This window comes from Anomaloglossus baeobatrachus, chromosome 1 (assembly GCF_048569485.1).
Source record: "Anomaloglossus baeobatrachus isolate aAnoBae1 chromosome 1, aAnoBae1.hap1, whole genome shotgun sequence".
Classification (NCBI taxonomy): Eukaryota; Metazoa; Chordata; class Amphibia; order Anura; family Aromobatidae; genus Anomaloglossus; species Anomaloglossus baeobatrachus.
This window is the reverse complement of record NC_134353.1, coordinates 360,570,527-360,589,886: the sequence shown is the minus strand read 5'-3', so window position 1 is coordinate 360,589,886 and position 19,360 is coordinate 360,570,527. Positions and strand designations below refer to the sequence as shown.

The following is a 19,360-nucleotide window of genomic DNA, read 5'->3' as shown; positions in this document are numbered from 1 at the left end:
GAACGAATCGGAGCTGCCGGCGTCCCAGGCCCAAAAAGCCGGGGACTCAATTTATAACCGCCGCCGCCGTAAAAGCGCGGACGGCGGATCCCCGGCGCACCACAAGTCACAGCAGCGCCGCCCGGTCCAGAGGGGGTCGGCGCTGCGTTCCCATACACAAAAAATCCCCCAGTAATCTGTAGGGACACTAACTCCAACGTTGCGGTCCCCGGCGCACTACAACACCCAGCCAGCCCGGAGTGTGTCTGTGCCTGCCGGGGACACAGAGTACCTGTATGATGCAGGGCCTGTCCCTGATCGTACTCCTGCTCCGTCTCCATCAGGTTCTAATGGGTCTGTGGATGGAGCCCGGCGTCAGAGCTGAGAGGCCGGCAGGATCCCACTTCCACAGAGCCCTACCAGGGGATGTGGAAGGAAAACAGCATGTCAGGCTCCAGCCCTGTACCAGCAATAGGTACCTCAACCTTACAACACCATCCAGGGGTGAGAAGGGAGCATGCTGGGGACACTATATGTGTCCTCTTTTCTTCCATCCGAAATAGTCAGCAGCTACTGCTGACTAAAATCTGTGGAGCTATGCATGGAATGTCTGACCTCCTTCGCACACAAAGCTAAAACTGGAGAACCCGTGATACCACGGGGGGGGGTATAGCCAGAGGGGGAGGGGCCTTGCACTTTTAATGTAGTGCTTTGTGTGGCCTCCAGAGGGCAGTAGCTATACCCCAATCGTCTGGGTCTCCCAATAGAGCGCTGAAGAAATAAACTTTTGATGATATTCTAATTTATTGAAATGCACTTGTAGCTAGCCGAGGGCGAGTATGATACGGAGGAGTGCAATGCCAGAAAATCTCACACTGCACTGAGCAATGTTATTCGATGAAGCAGAGCAGATCTGCTATTTTTTCTCATGCTGAATTGGCATGAATGAAAAACTAAAAATAAAAATCGCTGCATGCTGTGATTGTCAACGTATTTTGGATCACTCGCACCCATACAAGTCTACGGGCGTGTGTGAAGCATCGCACTGCACTCGGATGACATATGTACAGTCCGATATGCGCAGAGACAGACAATGGAGAAGATGGAGAGATCTGTCCATTGTGCCTTCACCCGTGTTCTTATTCTCGCATGTGAGGGCATCAGATCCGGTAGTGACACTCGGATCACACCTGGAACAGAGTTTGAGCAGAGTGTCCTTAGTATATCGCATCTGATGATTTATGTTAATGTGCCCTGGCCTAAAGGAATAGTTCTGAGTATATACAGGAAGACTTGGACGGTCATCAGCAATTGTACTCCTGTCCAACACACTAGCTCTGTAACTCCATGGTGTAGGTCCTCTTCTACAAGCCTGGCAAGTTCATCCAGGGACAAAACAGATTGCAAGTGCCATACAACAATTCATCTGCTCCTGAGTTAGCTGATAAATGTTAGATCAGTGTAGATTCCACTACATCATTTATGGCACTGACAAAACATAAATCCCTCAGAATGAATGGAGCAGCAGTGTAAATGCGGGATTGTCAAATGCCTTATGGCCACTCTTCTGCAGTCAGGGGAGAATGGATCTTAATAGAGGGCATCCTTAGGTTTGAAAGATATCCACTATCCATGGTATGGGGGATAGTTTTCTGATTGCTGGGGCCCTTCAGGGATCCCAAGACCAAGGGCTCTGAAAAGCCCTGTGTGAATAGAGCAAAGGTTGATCATGCACAGTGCCACTCCATTCCATTCCCGGCACTCCCATTAAGAGTGAATGGAGTGACTGTGCACATGATCTCCCACCACTCCACTCACACTCACCACTCCACTCACACGGGGCTCTTCAGAGCCACTGTTCTTTCAATGGTCAAAAGTTTGGATTTGGCTGGACTTTAGTTAAAGGGGTATTCCCATCGCCAATATCCTATCCCAATATGTAGTAGGTGTAATAATATTAGCAAATACCTCCAATTAGAAATGTATTATAGTTCTCCTGATATAGGCACATCTCTTACCTCATGTGCAGGGCATTGCAGCTTAGGTATCATGATTACATGCACTTGTATAGCGATAGTTACTCATGGATGCAACCATGGATACCCAAGCTGTAATGCCCTGCACATGAGGTAAGAGACCTGGCTATATCAGGAGAACTATACTACATTTCTAATTATACCTACTACATATTGGAATAGGATCTTCCTCTACTCTAATAATCAGTGGGGGTCACAGTGATGGGATCCACACTGATCTAACAGTTATTGCTTATAAAGTGAGCAGATGACATTTTTGCAAGCAAGCTAGAATACCCCTTTATATTTGTATGCTTTCAGTATAGTTAGTGCATTTAAGCTAAGGATATCTTCAACAGTAAGAGCATTTTAAAAAGTGTTACTTCCAAAACTCTCATGCACAATGCCGAAAATGTAAAATGCAGTGGATTTTGATTCCCCTGGTGGGGAGTGTAGGCACAGCAGTGGATTTTGATTCCCCCCGGTGGGGAGTGTAGGCACAGCAGTGGATTTTGATTCCCCCCAGTGGGGAGTGTAGGCACAGCAGTGGATTTTGATTCCCCCCGGTGGGGAGTGTAGGCACAGCAGTGGATTTTGATTCCCCCCAGTGGGGAGTGTAGGCACAGCAGTGGATTTTGATTCCCCCCGGTGGGGAGTGTAGGCACAGCAGTGGATTTTGATTCCACAGGCGGGGAGTGTAAGCACAGCAGTGGATTTTGATTCCCCCCCGGAGCCCATGATGCCACTCTTCATAGGAGATTCAAATAGGAGAACAACTTGCAAGTGGCCACCTTAAATACCTTTTCTCATGATTGGATACACCTGCCTATAAAGTTCAAAGCGCAATGAGATTACAAATCCAATTTAGTGCTTTAGTAAGTCAGTAAAAAGTAGTTAGGAGTGTTCAAATCAAGAAATTGATAAGGGTGCCCATACTTTTGCTCCGGTCAAATTTTGTTTAAATGCGGATTGCACATTTTCTGTTAGTACAATAAACCTCATTTCAATCCAGAAATATTACTCAGTCCATCAGTTATTAGATATATGAAACTGAATAGCTGCTGCAAAAACCCAAATTTGTATAAAGAAAAAAGGTTAACATTAATAGGGGTGCCCAAACTTTTTCATATGACTATGTTCTCAATGCCAAACAGCTTGGGTTGTGGCATATGTCTAAAAAAAAAAAAAAAAAAAAAGTTGAGGCTTTCCTTCAAGACATGCCCTGTCAGAGACTTTTGGGGGGTTCCCAAAGAGAAATGATTGTCATTGGTGTCATCATGTGTCTTGGGTCCTCCTGACTCTCCCAAAAAAGGACATAAAACTATAAAAGTATTCAATTGATGCACTAGTACTAGAAAAGCTTTGTAAAAATAGCCCGAAACAATGAATATGTAATGCTACAAACACACAAGGACCAGTACAGCATGAGCCCACAATAATTACCAATAGTTTACGGTTCGGATCGTCACCAAGCGCCTCCTCACTGTAGGTCAGGGATCCTCTAAGGGTGCCAGCATGTACAACTCTACACTGAGAGGCTATGGGTAAGGTTCTTCACTTCTACCCAAAAAAAACAAATGAGGGTGGTTTCCAAATATAAAGAAGCCTGGCAGCTGGAAGGGTTGATGGAGGGAGACAGTTGGGAATGGAGGGAATTGGGGGATGGGATCTCAATAACGAGGACAACAGATGCTGTTTTGGGAGTGTGGACTGAAAAGGGCTTGAGTGAAGACCAACCAGATCTGGCCAATCCTATAGTGTGCTCTTTAGAAGCCTGTTCCAATGAAAAGTGCAGAGCATTACAACAGCCCATGCCATAACTAAGGGTCACATTTTCTAAGTAGGCTGGATCAGACTTTAAATGCTCCTCAGCATTATCACCATTTCTCACATTGGTCGTAGCAGCACAGAAGATCACTACCATCAGATCTCAACAGACCAACCCGGTATCGCTCAGTGTACGCACACAAGTTCAGCTGCTGAAAAGTACCAGAAAGTGGACCCAGGTTGATTTTACAGCAGCCATCTAGTTTTGTCCTGTCCCCAGAAACCAACAGGTGAATATATGTACACTCTATGCCATGGAATTAAATGCATGTACAAACCTGTGTCTACCTGGCACCTATGCCCTACAGAACTTTGGGCTTCTGTGGCGGATTTTCGATAGCACTAATTGGCCATAATGAAATCTAATATAAAAATCTCCCTATTAGTCCGCACCGGTGGTGTCCTAGTGGCGAGCAGCGCTTGTGCAGAACTATCTTCCCCTCCTGGCAAGATTTGGGAAAATGGACGGATTTAGATCTCTGCTCAATGACTCCAGCAGCCCACCAGGAGACCAATCTGTATAAGCGTCCCTATGGCTCGGACGGCACTGATACGAACATTATAATAGAAGGAAGATACAGACAACAGAGGCAGGTGGAGGGGTCAGGCAGAAGCTGAATAATCCCTACCCACAGTCCTGCCCCTATTCACCGAAAAGCTTATTACACCCAAACTTCAGAGGAGGATTAAGAAAGAGCTAGAATGTAGATTTCTTCACTAAAGGAATCTATTTAATCTATATAACTGCGTCATTATGGCCATGCCGTTACTTTACCGTGTAAAATCGTGAGGATGGGTTGTCTTTAATTATGCACAGCCTGCCATTTAGGACTGAACAAGCAGGGTACGAACATATATGGCAGGTAAAATCAACTATCATTGTAAGGGAAGAAGAAGAAACTGAAAAACGTCCAGAATCAGTAGTGGAGCACCCATTAGAAAATGGACTAATCCAGAGAAAGCACAGCCTAGCTCCGGTACAGCGGACTGGGATGTCACCCCATCCTGAACCAGGAAAGGCGTGTGACCCCAACATGATATATTGGTGATACAATGAGAAAAGCCACACTGAAGAGACCGATCTTAGACTATTAGTAGGACTTATACACCCTGTGAAAGGCTCCGTCATAACGGCTGCCATCTCTGCCTGTTAAAATGACAGCTTCTTGAATGGGAAAATAAAAACGTACCAGTTATAGTGAATGGGTCCATATGGTGCTAACTACATCCATTAATAGATGCGTTTTGATAGCCAAACCGTAAAAAGAACCTGTAAATGCTAGTGTGATCCTTGCCTTTGGGCTCATAACTATATAGGAGGCTGTCAAGTACGGGTTGGGAGATTGACTGGTAATTTGTGAATCACGGTCCATAGTCAGATGTGTGAATGTGACATAAGAGTGTCAGCACAGACTGCTCAAACCAAGCACAGGCTCTCTGTGCATCATGGCGGGGCCTAACCTTTAAGTGCACCTTCCCTTTATCTCCACCTCTGCCGCTTCATTGATTAATGGCTCTGACTTCAAAGAACCAGAAAAGGGTAAGGTGGGAGCGTGCCCATAAATGTTTGGTCCTGCCATGATGCATGCGTGCCTGTGCTTGGTTTGGGCAGTCACTCTGTGCCGACAGTCCCTATAACATACATATATCGTTCCAATGTGGTGTATTTGGTGCAGGTTTTATTTTACAATACCAGCAAAATAGAGTCGTCTTAACTTACTCTCATCCACATGCTGCACATTTTTTTTGCAAAATCAATATAGAAAATGGCTTTTGTTGATTTTTTTATAATCCGCGGCAGGTTTAGCATTGCTTTGTTGTAACAAGGTGCAAGGTTAAGTCTCCAAAACCTACATGGATTTGTGATGCAGACAAAAATCCATACCAAATTTGTAAGGCATGACGTGCGCCATTACAGCCCCTCGCTGACTGATCTTGTGGTTATAGCCATGCCACATTGCAATAGCAGCCCCTGGAGAAGGCAGCTAGGGGACAGGTTAGTGTTAAGGTACCGTCACACATAACGAGATCGCTAGCGAGATCACAGCGGAGTCACGGTTTCTGTGACGCAGTAGCGATCCCGTTAGCGATCTTGTTATGTGTGACATCTACCAGCGATCAGGCCCCTGCTGTGAGATCTTTAGTCGTTGCAGAATGGTCCAGGTCATTTTCTTCAAAGGCGATGTCCTGCTGGACAGGACACATCGCTGTGTTTGACACTGTGTGACAGGGTCCCAATGACCGCTGAGATCGTTATACAGGTCGCTACTGCAACCTGTATTGTTTCTGCATCGCTGGTAAGATCTGACTGTGTGATATCTCACCTGCGACCTCCCAGCGACTTACCTGCGATCCCTATCAGGTCGCATCGTTTTCAGGATCGCTGGTAAGTCGTTGTGTGTGACTGGGCCTTAAGACAATGCACCTGACCGGTTTACAGCCATCGTAGGCCTAGATAATCTGACTAAGCACACTACACATAATAGGATTAGAGTCTGCTCACACCTCGCTTGTTTTCTCTAACATATACGCTTTATAGACATGCAATGCAGGGTACATTGGCTCAAAATCCTATTATAAAAGACAGAAAAAAAGGATAGTCTCCCACTGATAAGCAATTTACAGCCCACCATGCTTTTCCTATACAGTAAAACGAAAAAAAAAAAAAAATGGACGCAGAAGCATGAGAGAATCCACATCAGAGGACCCCTCATACAGACTGAATGCCAGTCCTGATAAATCAGACCCGTATGTATTAAGTGGAAAGGTATCACACGATAGGATTAGATGTAGTGGCCAGTACCACAAATTATCATAGCCTTAGATACACTGACTCAGCAGCACTCATGGCCAATGTGCACACTAGCTAGACAGCATAGCATCACTAAGGGCTTAGATGCACTGGCAAAGCAGCATGGCCTCACACATCATAGAATGCAGTATATCTAAAAACCCCGTTACACGCTACGATATATCGGGAGATAGGTCGTCGGGGTCACAGATTCGGTGACGCACATCCGGCATCGTTTGACATATCGTAGCGTGACAGCTACGAGCGACTGGTATCAAGCAAAAATACTTACCTTATTGTTGCTCGTTGACACGTCATTCATTTTTAAAATATCGGTCACATTCCTGGATGCAGGTTGATCGTCGTTCCTGAGGCAGCACACATCGCTCCATGTGACACCGCAGGAGCGACGAACAGCACCGTACCTGCGTCCCACCGGCTATGAGGAAGGAAGGAGGTGGGCGGGATGTTATGTCCCGCTCATGTCCGCCCCTCCGCTTCTATTGGCCGGCCGCTGTGTGACGTCGCTGTGACGCCGAACGCACCTCACCCTTCAGGAAGAGAATGTTCGCCGCCCACAGCGAGGGCGTGTGGGAGGTAAGTTCGTGTGACGGGGGTTACCGACTTTGTGCGACACGGGCAACAAATTGCCTGTGACGCACAAACGATGGGGGCGGGTTTGATCGCAAATGCAATCGCACAATAAATCGACGCGTGTAAGGGGGCCTTAAGTCTGAATGACTGATATTAGGTACATAGGTGCTGCAATAATAAGACTGTTACCCTGGCAACAGATTCTGATAGGAGATGGTGGACTGCAGTGCATACAAGCCTGGAGCACACAAACATGACGGGGATGTGATACAGAAGACTCAAGATGGCTTCTCCCTTATGTATTCTGGCTAGTGATGGCGAGTTTGAAAATGATAGTTTCCCATTGACTTCCATTATACTCTGTACTCGAGTCAGGGCAACCCAATGCTTGATGGAGTAACGAATAGCGGCGAGCACGCTCACCCATCACTAGTTATGGCTGATGGTGATGGGTCCTTTTTATGTGGCTTCAATTTTTCCTTGAAAAAGCTCTCAAAACCTTATCAGGACATAAAAACGTAGAATAAATTAACTGTATGAGCAGACATTAAAATATCCCATTGAAATGCACAGGAGGTGTACTCGCAGAGGACTCGAAGCAGATCCTCTTCAGATCTACATAAAAACCTGTGTGAACATACCCTTATAGATCTGTCGACGGTCTCATTCAGACATCTATGAAACAAGTAGGAGTTCTGTGGCTTTTGCACGGATTGAGCACGCACCCATTATTTGCTATAGGGCTGTTCATATGTCCCTGTGGGGTTTTTTTTGGGAGACCAGGAATAGAAATATGTTCCTTTTCGATTTGAGTCACAGATCCAAATTTCCCATACAAGTGTATGGGTGTGTGAGAATCACAGACAGCAAATGGCCTCCATGTTCAGTCCAGGGGCTGATATACCATTAGTAAAAAAACCACCCTGGCCTGAATCTGAACGGGAGGAGGGTTTGTGGGGGCTATGGATGCAGGAGAAAACGACTCAAGGTGTGGTAAGGTGAGACACTGTCCTAGATTTTTCTAACTGTAGAGAACCCCATATACCAATAAGGCAAGGAAAAAAATATGTTTCCAGAAAGTTTGGATGTATACAGTAAAGACAGTCCCTGCAGCTGCAGTCCAGAGGCACATATCACCCACGAGACCCCTATAACACTGCGGTTTGTCCTCCATTCAGTGGTCCCGTCAGGGATTATGTCTGAACCCCTGCAAAATAGGATTTGAGCGTAAACGCCAATGGGGCCAATGACTATAGTGATGCAGGCGGAGTCTCATTTTCGGCCGTATACATCTACTCTAGGCGGACACCCAGATGTAGTAGACTGTGTCTAGGTGTCTGCCAGCAGTAGGCATATATGTCCGAAAATGGTCACAACAACAGAGCGCACGGTGACTCCATCTGCACCATTGTAGTAAATGGCCTCATAGGTGTATATTTCTGAATCCCGTTTTGTGGGGGGTTCGGACATAAACCCCAATGGGACTAGTGAATGGAAAACAAAATGCAATGTAAAAGGGGCCTAAAGGTGGTGTCACACACAGCGACAACGACGTCGCTGCTACGTCACCATTTTCTGTAACGTAGCAGCGACGTCCCGTCGCTGTGTGTGACATCCAGCAACGAGCTGGCCCCTGCTGTGAGGTCGCCAGTCATTGCTGAATGTCCTGCTTCCTTTTTTGGACCTGCTCTCCTGCTGTGAAGCACACATTGCTGTGTGTGACAGCGAGAGAGCGACGAACTGAAGGTAGCAGGGAGCCGGCGTCTGGCAGCTGCGGTAAGCTGTAACCACGGTAAACATCGGGTAACCAAGGGAAGCCCTTTCCTTGGTTACCCGATATTTACCTTCGTTACCAGCGTCCGCCGCTCTCACGCTGCCAGTGCCGGCTCCCTGCAAGCCAGAGTACACAGCGGGTAAATAAGCAAGGGTTTGCATATTAACCCGATGTGTACTCTGGCGTGCAGGGAGCCAACGCTAAGCGGTGTGCGCTGGTAACCAATGTAAATATCGGGAAACCAAGCCCTTGGTTACCCGATATTTACCTTAGTTACCAAGCGTAGCATCGCTTCCACCCGTCGCTGCTGGCTGGGGGCTGGTCACTTGTCGCTGGTGAGATCTGTCTGTTTTACAGCTCACCAGCGACCAAGTAACGACGCAGCAGCGATCCTGATAAGGTCAGGTTGCCCGTCGTGATCGCTGCTGCGTCGCTTAGTGTGAACCCAGCATAAGAGTGTAATAGTGTGCATACGTTAGCCCAGATCCAACAAGTGTTCTGAAATTCTTATGAAAAAACCTTTCCCGTAACCCATACAATTGTCCCCAGGACAAATCACACCATTGTACTGCCTTACATGGAGTAAGGAGTTTGTATGGCCTCCCTGTGTTTGTGCAGAAACCAGAGAAGACGGAGATCGGCGAGTATATTAACATTTTCACAACTAATTACATAGGTTTAAGCAAAAAATAAAATAATAGGAGTGCTTCTTCAAGGGAAGTGGTTTTCTCACAATTTCCATTTTTCATCATCTACTGAATCACAATGGCCCGTCATCTATCAGAAGAGGGGTCCTAAATCACCGCTCCTTACTTCAAGACCACCGAGAAAACGAGTTTGTATGGAGCGGTGGCCGAACATTCAATGTCTATCTGATTGACGAAAATACCCAGGAGCTGTGCTATGGAAATCAGGAAGAGTGATAGTAGAAAGCTGAAACATGATGCAACTTACGCAAGGCATAGTGTTCTCATTCTGGAGGTTGATTTGCCGCAGAAGGCGCCTTTCATAATCTTGGTCCATAATGGCAGCAAAGTGTAGAATCGGAACTGGGAAAAGAGTTGACCACGAGGTGCAGCTCTGGTGGGTAGTGTCCACCTAATGCCTAGGCAAAGAGCTAAAGCACAAATAACATTAGTATACAGCCATAGAAAAGATGTGCATCACAAGTCTGATCTCACTATGAGCTAGGCTCCACACAAGGGTTAACATGTCAGTGCACACGCTCAAGTGGCCTTCACCAGATGAGGAGTTAGGACATCACCAGTCTTCTGTCACATGACTGCAGAGCCTGTGATTGGCTGCAGTGGTCAGGCGACTGGAATGGCACGTCAGCAAACTTGGCGTTATAGGGTGAACATACAAGGTGGTCCTTCTATTGCTGACTTTTCACTGGTTTGGATTGGACATCACTAGGAATCTGCTTCAAAAAAAGTCACTTATTTTCCTCTGTGAAGGTCAGAAAAAAAATTGTTGCATTTTTGCAGCGTTTTTTTGATGAGTTTTATGCGAACACAGGCCACTCCTGATACAGTAGCGTTGTCAACAGAGCGGAGGCTTCTTTATGCTCTGCAGATAAGGTAGGACAATCGAATTCATGCAGATTGACAGCCGCCTCTAACGGGGGAGGGGGAGCCAGCTGTCAATCAGCGTGATAATGGCAGGGACGCCTGGCTATAGAGCAGAGCAGGTAACAAGCCACCTGTTGTTGCGATGTCAGTGGCAGCTGCAGAATCGCCGGCAGGAGTGGTCTGTGACTGCTCTGTGCTGGAGAATAATGGTGCTCGGCACAACAGGCAGGTAGGTACAGTAGATAGTACCTGCTTGTTAGTGCTTAGGCACACTTAAAGGGACTGTCACCAGGTTTTTGCCACCTGATCTGAGAGCAGCATAATGTAGGGGCAGAGATCCTTATTCCAGCAATGTGTCATTACTGGGCTGCTTAGTGTACTTTTGTTAAAATCACTGATTATTCAGCAGTAGATTATCATTAGAGGACTACTTAGTGTGCTGCAGGTAGTCCAGCATATTCATGAGCTCTGTATAAGGGCTCTTTTCCACTTGCTATTTCTATGTGCGAGTGCGATACGATAAAACATCAGATTGCACGCTCACCAGTGTTAATCAATGAGGCAGTGTACTCTTTCCTTTTATTTCTCGAAACAAATCGTGCTCTCGGTGCAATCACAGCATGCTGCGTTTTGCAGTGAGTCTCGGCTCACACACCCCCATGCAAGCCTATGGGAGCGTGTGAAACATCGCACTGCACTCACATGTTATGCAATTGCAGTGCGGTGCACAGCGAGACAGACAGCGGAGGAGATGGGAGAAAGTTTTCCCTCCCTCTTCTCTGAGGCTGTGATCAGATCGCACCACAGTCGCATGACCATCGGCTCACGCTCGCAGCAGAGGGTCAGTAGCATATCGCTTCCGATGCTCTCGCATATCGGAAGTGGTACGCAAGTGGACAAGAGCCCTAACTGCTAGATCTGCAGCAGAGAAAACAGTGATTTTAGCAAAATGACAGCAAACAGTTCAGTAAGTGACATCGCTGGAATCAGGATCTCTGTCTCTATATTATGTTGCTCTCAGATGGGATAGCAAAAACCTGGTGACAGATTCCCTTTAAAAAAAAAAAAAGTCCCAGATATACCCTTTAATGGCTTTGAGTGTTCCCACTTAGGACCCCACAAAAGTTATAGCCCAGCAGACTGTGGGGAACTAGTACACCACATAAATGACAGACTGGCAAACTGTAGGGTTAGCAGTACCCCGCAGAGGTGACATAATGGACTGTAGGGTTAGCAGTACCCCACAGAGGTGACAGACTGGCCAACTGTAGGGTTAGCAGTACCCCGCAGAGGTGACATAATGGACTGTAGGGTTAGCAGTACCTCGCAGAGGTGACAGATTTGCCAACTGTAGGGTTAGCAGTACCCCGCAGAGGTGACAGACTGGCCAACTGTAGGGTTAGCAGTACCCCGCAGAGGTGACATAATGAACTGTAGGGTTAGCAGTACCCCGCAGAGGTGACATAATGAACTGTAGGGTTAAAAGTACCCCGCAGAGGTGACATAATGAACTGTAGGGTTAGCAGTACCCCGCAGAGGTGACATAATGAACTGTAGGGTTAGCAGTACCCCGCAGAGGTGACATAATGAACTGTAGGGTTAGCAGTACCCCGCAGAGGTGACATAATGAACTGTAGGGTTAGCAGTACCCCGCAGAGGTGACATAATGAACTGTAGGGTTAGCAGTACCCCGCAGAGGTGACATAATGAACTGTAGGGTTAGCAGTACCCCGCAGAGGTGACATAATGAACTGTAGGGTTAGCAGTACCCCGCAGAGGTGACATAATGAACTGTAGGGTTAGCAGTACCCCGCAGAGGTGACATAATGGACTGTAGGGTTAGCGGTACCCCGCAGAGGTGACATAATGGACTGTAGGGTTAGCGGTACCCCGCAGAGGTGGCATAATGGACTGTAGGGTTAGCAGTACCCCGCAGAGGTGACATAATGGACTGTAGGGTTAGCAGTACCCCGCAGAGGTGACATAATGGACTGTAGGGTTAGCAGTACCCCGCAGAGGTGACATAATGGACTGTAGGGTTAGCAGTACCCCGCAGAGGTGACATAATGGACTGTAGGGTTAGCAGTACCCCGCAGAGGTGACATAATGGACTGTAGGGTTAGCAGTACCCCGCAGAGGTGACATAATGGACTGTAGGGTTAGCAGTACCCCGCAGAGGTGACATAATGGACTGTAGGGTTAGCAGTACCCCGCAGAGGTGACATAATGGACTGTAGGGTTAGCAGTACCCCGCAGAGGTGACATAATGGACTGTAGGGTTAGCAGTACCCCGCAGAGGTGACATAATGGACTGTAGGGTTAGCAGTACCCCGCAGAGGTGACATAATGGACTGTAGGGTTAGCAGTACCCCGCAGAGGTGACATAATGGACTGTAGGGTTAGCAGTACCCCGCAGAGGTGACATAATGGACTGTAGGGTTAGCAGTACCCCGCAGAGGTGACATAATGGACTGTAGGGTTAGCAGTACCCCGCAGAGGTGACATAATGGACTGTAGGGTTAGCAGTACCCCGCAGAGGTGACATAATGGACTGTAGGGTTAGCAGTACCCCGCAGAGGTGACATAATGAACTGTAGGGTTAGCAGTACCCCGCATAGGTAACATAATGAACTGTAGGGTTAGCAGTACCCCGCAGAGGTAACATAATGGACTGTAGGGTTAGCAGTACCCCGCAGAGGTGACATAATGGACTGTAGGGTTAGCAGTACCCCGCAGAGGTGACATAATGGACTGTAGGGTTAGCAGTACCCCGCAGAGGTGACATAATGAACTGTAGGGTTAGCAGTACCCCGCATAAGTAACATAATGAACTGTAGGGTTAGCAGTACCCCGCAGAGGTGACATAATGGACTGTAGGGTTAGCAGTACCCCGCAGAGGTAACATAATGGACTGTAGGGTTAGCAGTACGCCATAGAAGTAAATATCAATTAAAAACCAATCCAAAAGAACTCCATCTAAAGAAGCCACATGTAAGTATTGGTGACCACACGCCAACAATGTCATTTCACCTGAAGTGCAAAGTCATAAGAGTGACACAACAATCCCCATATTAGAAAAAAGCCATTTTTTCTTGAACATTATGGAAAAAAATGTAAATTAAAGTACTGACGAAAAAGGTAAGAAAAGAACGGGCCATCCAACGATGCAGAGAGTATACAGCAGCGACACTAACGGCAGGTAACGATAACAGATCATGTGTGGGCAAGAATACAGCACAGTGCAGCATGGGATCACAGGGAGTGTCCGCACTATGACCACCCGTCCATCCAAGAGGCCCAACACGCTGAGCCCCAATATGCGCCTGACCAGGGGGCGTCTGAGGGGTGACGTTATCAGTGTGTCATTTATATTCTTCTTAAAGCATTTAACCAATACGGGGAAAGTTTGTATCTCGCTGTTATGACAGATTTTATTGGTGACCGTCCCGCAGAATGAAGGATTAGCAGTACCTCAAACTTGTGACAGCCCCGTACAGTGTAGGGTCAGCAGTGCCCCCAGAGGCGACAGCCCCGTACAGTGTAGGGTCAGCAGAGCCCCCAGAGGCGACAGCCCCGTACAGTGTAGGGTCAGCAGAGCCCCCAGAGGCGACAGCCCCGTACAGTGTAGGGTCAGCAGTGCCCCCAGAGGTGACAGCCTGTGTAGGGTCAGCAGTAACCCCAGAGGTGACAGCCTGTGTAGGGTCAGCAGTAGCCCCAGAGGTGACAGCCTGTGTAGGGTCAGCAGTAGCCCCAGAGGTGACAGCCTGTGTAGGGTCAGCAGTAGCCCCAGAGGTGACAGCCTGTGTAGGGTCAGCAGTAGCCCCAGAGGTGACAGCCTGTGTAGGGTCAGCAGTAGCCCCAGAGGTGACAGCCTGTGTAGGGTCAGCAGTAGCCCCAGAGGTGACAGCCTGTGTAGGGTCAGCAGTAGCCCCAGAGGTGACAGCCTGTGTAGGGTCAGCAGTAGCCCCAGAGGTGACAGCCTGTGTAGGGTCAGCAGTAGCCCCAGAGGTGACAGCCTGTGTAGGGTCAGCAGTAGCCCCAGAGGTGACAGCCTGTGTAGGGTCAGCAGTACCCCCAGAGGTGACAGCCTGTGTAGGGTCAGCAGTACCCCCAGAGGTGACAGCCTGTGTAGGGTCAGCAGTACCCCCAGAGGTGACAGCCTGTGTAGGGTCAGCAGTACCCCCAGAGGTGACAGCCTGTGTAGGGTCAGCAGTACCCCCAGAGGTGACAGCCTGTGTAGGGTCAGCAGTACCCCCAGAGGTGACAGCCTGTGTAGGGTCAGCAGTAGCCCCAGAGGTGACAGCCTGTGTAGGGTCAGCAGTAGCCCCAGAGGTGACAGCCTGTGTAGGGTCAGCAGTAGCCCCAGAGGTGACAGCCTGTGTAGGGTCAGCAGTAGCCCCAGAGGTGACAGCCTGTGTAGGGTCAGCAGTAGCCCCAGAGGTGACAGCCTGTGTAGGGTCAGCAGTAGCCCCAGAGGTGACAGCCTGTGTAGGGTCAGCAGTAGCCCCAGAGGTGACAGCCTGTGTAGGGTCAGCAGTAGCCCCAGAGGTGACAGCCTGTGTAGGGTCAGCAGTAGCCCCAGAGGTGACAGCCTGTGTAGGGTCAGCAGTAGCCCCAGAGGTGACAGCCTGTGTAGGGTCAGCAGTAGCCCCAGAGGTGACAGCCTGTGTAGGGTCAGCAGTAGCCCCAGAGGTGACAGCCTGTGTAGGGTCAGCAGTACCCCCAGAGGTGACAGCCTGTGTAGGGTCAGCAGTACCCCCAGAGGTGACAGCCTGTGTAGGGTCAGCAGTACCCCCAGAGGTGACAGCCTGTGTAGGGTCAGCAGTACCCCCAGAGGTGACAGCCTGTGTAGGGTCAGCAGTACCCCCAGAGGTGACAGCCTGTGTAGGGTCAGCAGTACCCCCAGAAGTGACAGCCTGTGTAGGGTCAGCAGTACCCCCAGAGGTGACAGCCTGTGTAGGGTCAGCAGTACCCCCAGAGGTGACAGCCTGTGTAGGGTCAGCAGTACCCCCAGAGGTGACAGCCTGTGTAGGGTCAGCAGTACCCCCAGAGGTGACAGCCTGTGTAGGGTCAGCAGTAGCCCCAGAGGTGACAGCCTGTGTAGGGTCAGCAGTAGCCCCAGAGGTGACAGCCTGTGTAGGGTCAGCAGTACCCCCAGAGGTGACAGCCTGTGTAGGGTCAGCAGTACCCCTAGAGGTGACAGCCTGTGTAGGGTCAGCAGTACCCCCAGAGGTGACAGCCTGTGTAGGGTCAGCAGTAGCCCCAGAGGTGACAGCCTGTGTAGGGTCAGCAGTAGCCCCAGAGGTGACAGCCTGTGTAGGGTCAGCAGTAGCCCCAGAGGTGACAGCCTGTGTAGGGTCAGCAGTACCCCCAGAGGTGACAGCCTGTGTAGGGTCAGCAGTACCCCCAGAGGTGACAGCCTGTGTAGGGTCAGCAGTACCCCCAGAGGTGACAGCCTGTGTAGGGTCAGCAGTACCCCCAGAGGTGACAGCCTGTGTAGGGTCAGCAGTACCCCCAGAGGTGACAGCCTGTGTAGGGTCAGCAGTACCCCCAGAGGTGACAGCCTGTGTAGGGTCAGCAGTACCCCCAGAAGTGACAGCCTGTGTAGGGTCAGCAGTACCCCCAGAGGTGACAGCCTGTGTAGGGTCAGCAGTACCCCCAGAGGTGACAGCCTGTGTAGGGTCAGCAGTACCCCCAGAGGTGACAGCCTGTGTAGGGTCAGCAGTACCCCCAGAGGTGACAGCCTGTGTAGGGTCAGCAGTACCCCCAGAGGTGACAGCCTGTGTAGGGTCAGCAGTACCCCCAGAGGTGACAGCCTGTGTAGGGTCAGCAGTACCCCCAGAGGTGACAGCCTGTGTAGGGTCAGCAGTACCCCCAGAGGTGACAGCCTGTGTAGGGTCAGCAGTACCCCCAGAGGTGACAGCCTGTGTAGGGTCAGCAGTACCCCTAGAGGTGACAGCCTGTGTAGGGTCAGCAGTACCCCCAGAGGTGACAGCCTGTGTAGGGTCAGCAGTAACCCCAGAGGTGACAGCCTGTGTAGGGTCAGCAGTAACCCCAGAGGTGACAGCCTGTGTAGGGTCAGCAGTAACCCCAGAGGTGACAGCCTGTGTAAGGTCAGCAGTACCCCCAGAGGTGACAGCCTGTGTAGGGTCAGCAGTAACCCCAGAGGTGACAGCCTGTGTAGGGTCAGCAGTACCCCCAGAGGTGACAGCCTGTGTAGGGTCAGCAGTACCCCCAGAGGTGACAGCCTGTGTAGGGTCAGCAGTACCCCCAGAGGTGACAGCCTGTGTAGGGTCAGCAGTACCCCCAGAGGTGACAGCCTGTGTAGGGTCAGCAGTAACCCCAGAGGTGACAGCCTGTGTAGGGTCAGCAGTACCCCCAGAGGTGACAGCCTGTGTAGGGTCAGCAGTACCCCCAGAGGTGACAGCCTGTGTAGGGTCAGCAGTACCCCCAGAGGTGACAGCCTGTGTAGGGTCAGCAGTACCCCCAGAGGTGACAGCCTGTGTAGGGTCAGCAGTACCCCCAGAGGTGACAGCCTGTGTAGGGTCAGCAGTACCCCCAGAGGTGACAGCCTGTGTAGGGTCAGCAGTACCCCCAGAGGTGACAGCCTGTGTAGGGTCAGCAGTACCCCCAGAGGTGACAGCCTGTGTAGGGTCAGCAGTACCCCCAGGGGTGACAGCCTGTGTAGGGTCAGCAGTACCCCCAGGGGTGACAGCCTGTGTAGGGTCAGCAGTACCCCCAGGGGTGACAGCCTGTGTAGGGTCAGCAGTACCCCCAGAGGTGACAGCCTGTGTAGGGTCAGCAGTACCCCCAGGGGTGACAGCCTGTGTAGGGTCAGCAGTACCCCCAGAGGTGACAGCCTGTGTAGGGTCAGCAGTACCCCCAGAGGTGACAGCCTGTGTAGGGTCAGCAGTACCCCCAGAGGTGACAGCCTGTGTAGGGTCAGCAGTACCCCCAGAGGTGACAGCCTGTGTAGGGTCAGCAGTACCCCCAGAGGTGACAGCCTGTGTAGGGTCAGCAGTACCCCCAGAGGTGACAGCCTGTGTAGGGTCAGCAGTACCCCCAGAGGTGACAGCCTGTGTAGGGTCAGCAGTACCCCCAGAGGTGACAGCCTGTGTAGGGTCAGCAGTACCCCCAGAGGTGACAGCCTGTGTAGGGTCAGCAGTACCCCCAGGGGTGACAGCCTGTGTAGGGTCAGCAGTACCCCCAGAGGTGACAGCCTGTGTAGGGTCAGCAGTACCCCCAGGGGTGACAGCCTGTGTAGGGGTCAGCAGTACCCCCAGAGGTGACAGCCTGTGTAGGGTCAGCAGTACCCCCAGAGGTGACAGCCTGTGTAGGGTCAGCAGTACCCCCAGAGGTGACAGCCTGTGTAGGGTCAGCAGTACCCCCAGAGGTGACAGCCTGTGTAGGGTCAGCAGTACCCCCAGAGGTGACAGCCTGTGTAGGGTCAGCAGTACCCCCAGGGGTGACAGCCTGTGTAGGGTCAGCAGTACCCCCAGAGGTGACAGCCTGTGTAGGGTCAGCAGTACCCCCAGAGGTGACAGCCTGTGTAGGGTCAGCAGTACCCCCAGGGGTGACAGCTCATTGGACTGGGCCATGTAATAAGGATGTCTATAGAGGAGAATGCTGGTTTCCAGCCGAGTGTTGGCAGCTGCGCTCTGCCCGGTGATCACTATACACGGTGCAGGGTGATAGGACGTGTACTTTACATGGGACCGATATAACACATCTGATACCGAGTGTGAACGATCACATCAGATGGCGTACAATCCGATCTGATCGTACGAGCGCGCACGGGAACTGGTGACAGTAACGCTATCAGGGGACATCATGGCGGAGTGTCCGCTTATTACCGGACTATCAGCCAATCGGAATGTGTAGACTGTGCTTTCTACCAGCCTGGAGAGGCGGCACATCCACCACTTACACCGGCTAAGCGTCCCCATACGGGTGTACCCACCGGGAGGTCACCCCCTCCCCCAGCCTCGCGCCCCCACTTGCCTGATCCCCGGTATCCCAGCTTTCCGTTTAGTTCACGGTGCCAATATGGCGGCGCTGCTGTATCTCGTTCTCCCCTCCCCCTTTCAGATTTGGTTCCCGCATTGCACGTCGGGAAACGCAGTCAACGTCACTGTTTTCGAATCAATACAGGAAAGGCTGGCACACGCGTCTCCATGGAAACCGGACATGCGCATAAAGTATCTGTGCGGCCATTTCTATTACAGCCGGAGATACACGGGCGCTTACTTTGGGGACAGTGAGGGTGGGGAGTGGACGGTTCTGTGCGATGGAGGAGTGAGGTCTGGGGTGTGACAGTCTATGGCCGCCAGATAGCTCCCCATGTTGTGCTCCAGACTTGCTGGCCGTTTTAGATTAACCATATTTAATATGTTTGTGCCAAACGAGATTTGAGCCACGCTCGCCCCTTTGGGCCTCGTACATAAGCCCCCTTCACACGTCCGTGCCCCCGGTACGTGTTTGGTCTGTTTCCTCACGTGCCGGAGACACAGGCACACGTAGACCCATTAAAATCAATGGGTCTGCGCTCATGTGCGTGTTCTGCCATGGACCGTGTGTCTATGTGGAGCGTACGTGTGACCGTGTGCTCCACACATTGACATGTCTGTTTTTCTCTGTCATCAAGGGTGTCACACGGACCGCAGGAATGTGATCCGTGTGACACGCATCGGAGAAAATACATGTGCCTGTGAAATAAAAAGAATTTCTATACTCACCTTCTCCAGCCCTGCTGTCTCTGCCGCTGCTGTCACTTGCTTCCGACCCCTGCTCATTATGCTTATTGTATATT

The 19,360-nt window shown here is 50.5% G+C and overlaps 1 protein-coding gene across 1 annotated transcript in view; it reads right to left on the bottom strand.

The window, feature by feature from the left end:
* The window catches only part of FZR1 (fizzy and cell division cycle 20 related 1), a 102,978-nt gene extending 84,310 nt beyond the window's left edge, over nt 1-18,668 (bottom strand). The window contains exons 1-2 of the mRNA XM_075352454.1: nt 18,553-18,668; nt 9,935-10,097 (exon numbers count right to left, since the gene is read on the bottom strand). Of these exons, the coding sequence (XP_075208569.1) occupies nt 9,935-10,003 (69 nt within the window). The 5' untranslated portion in view covers nt 10,004-10,097; nt 18,553-18,668. The remainder of the gene's footprint in view (nt 1-9,934; nt 10,098-18,552) is intronic.
* Nucleotides 18,669-19,360: the final 692 nt, after the last annotated feature.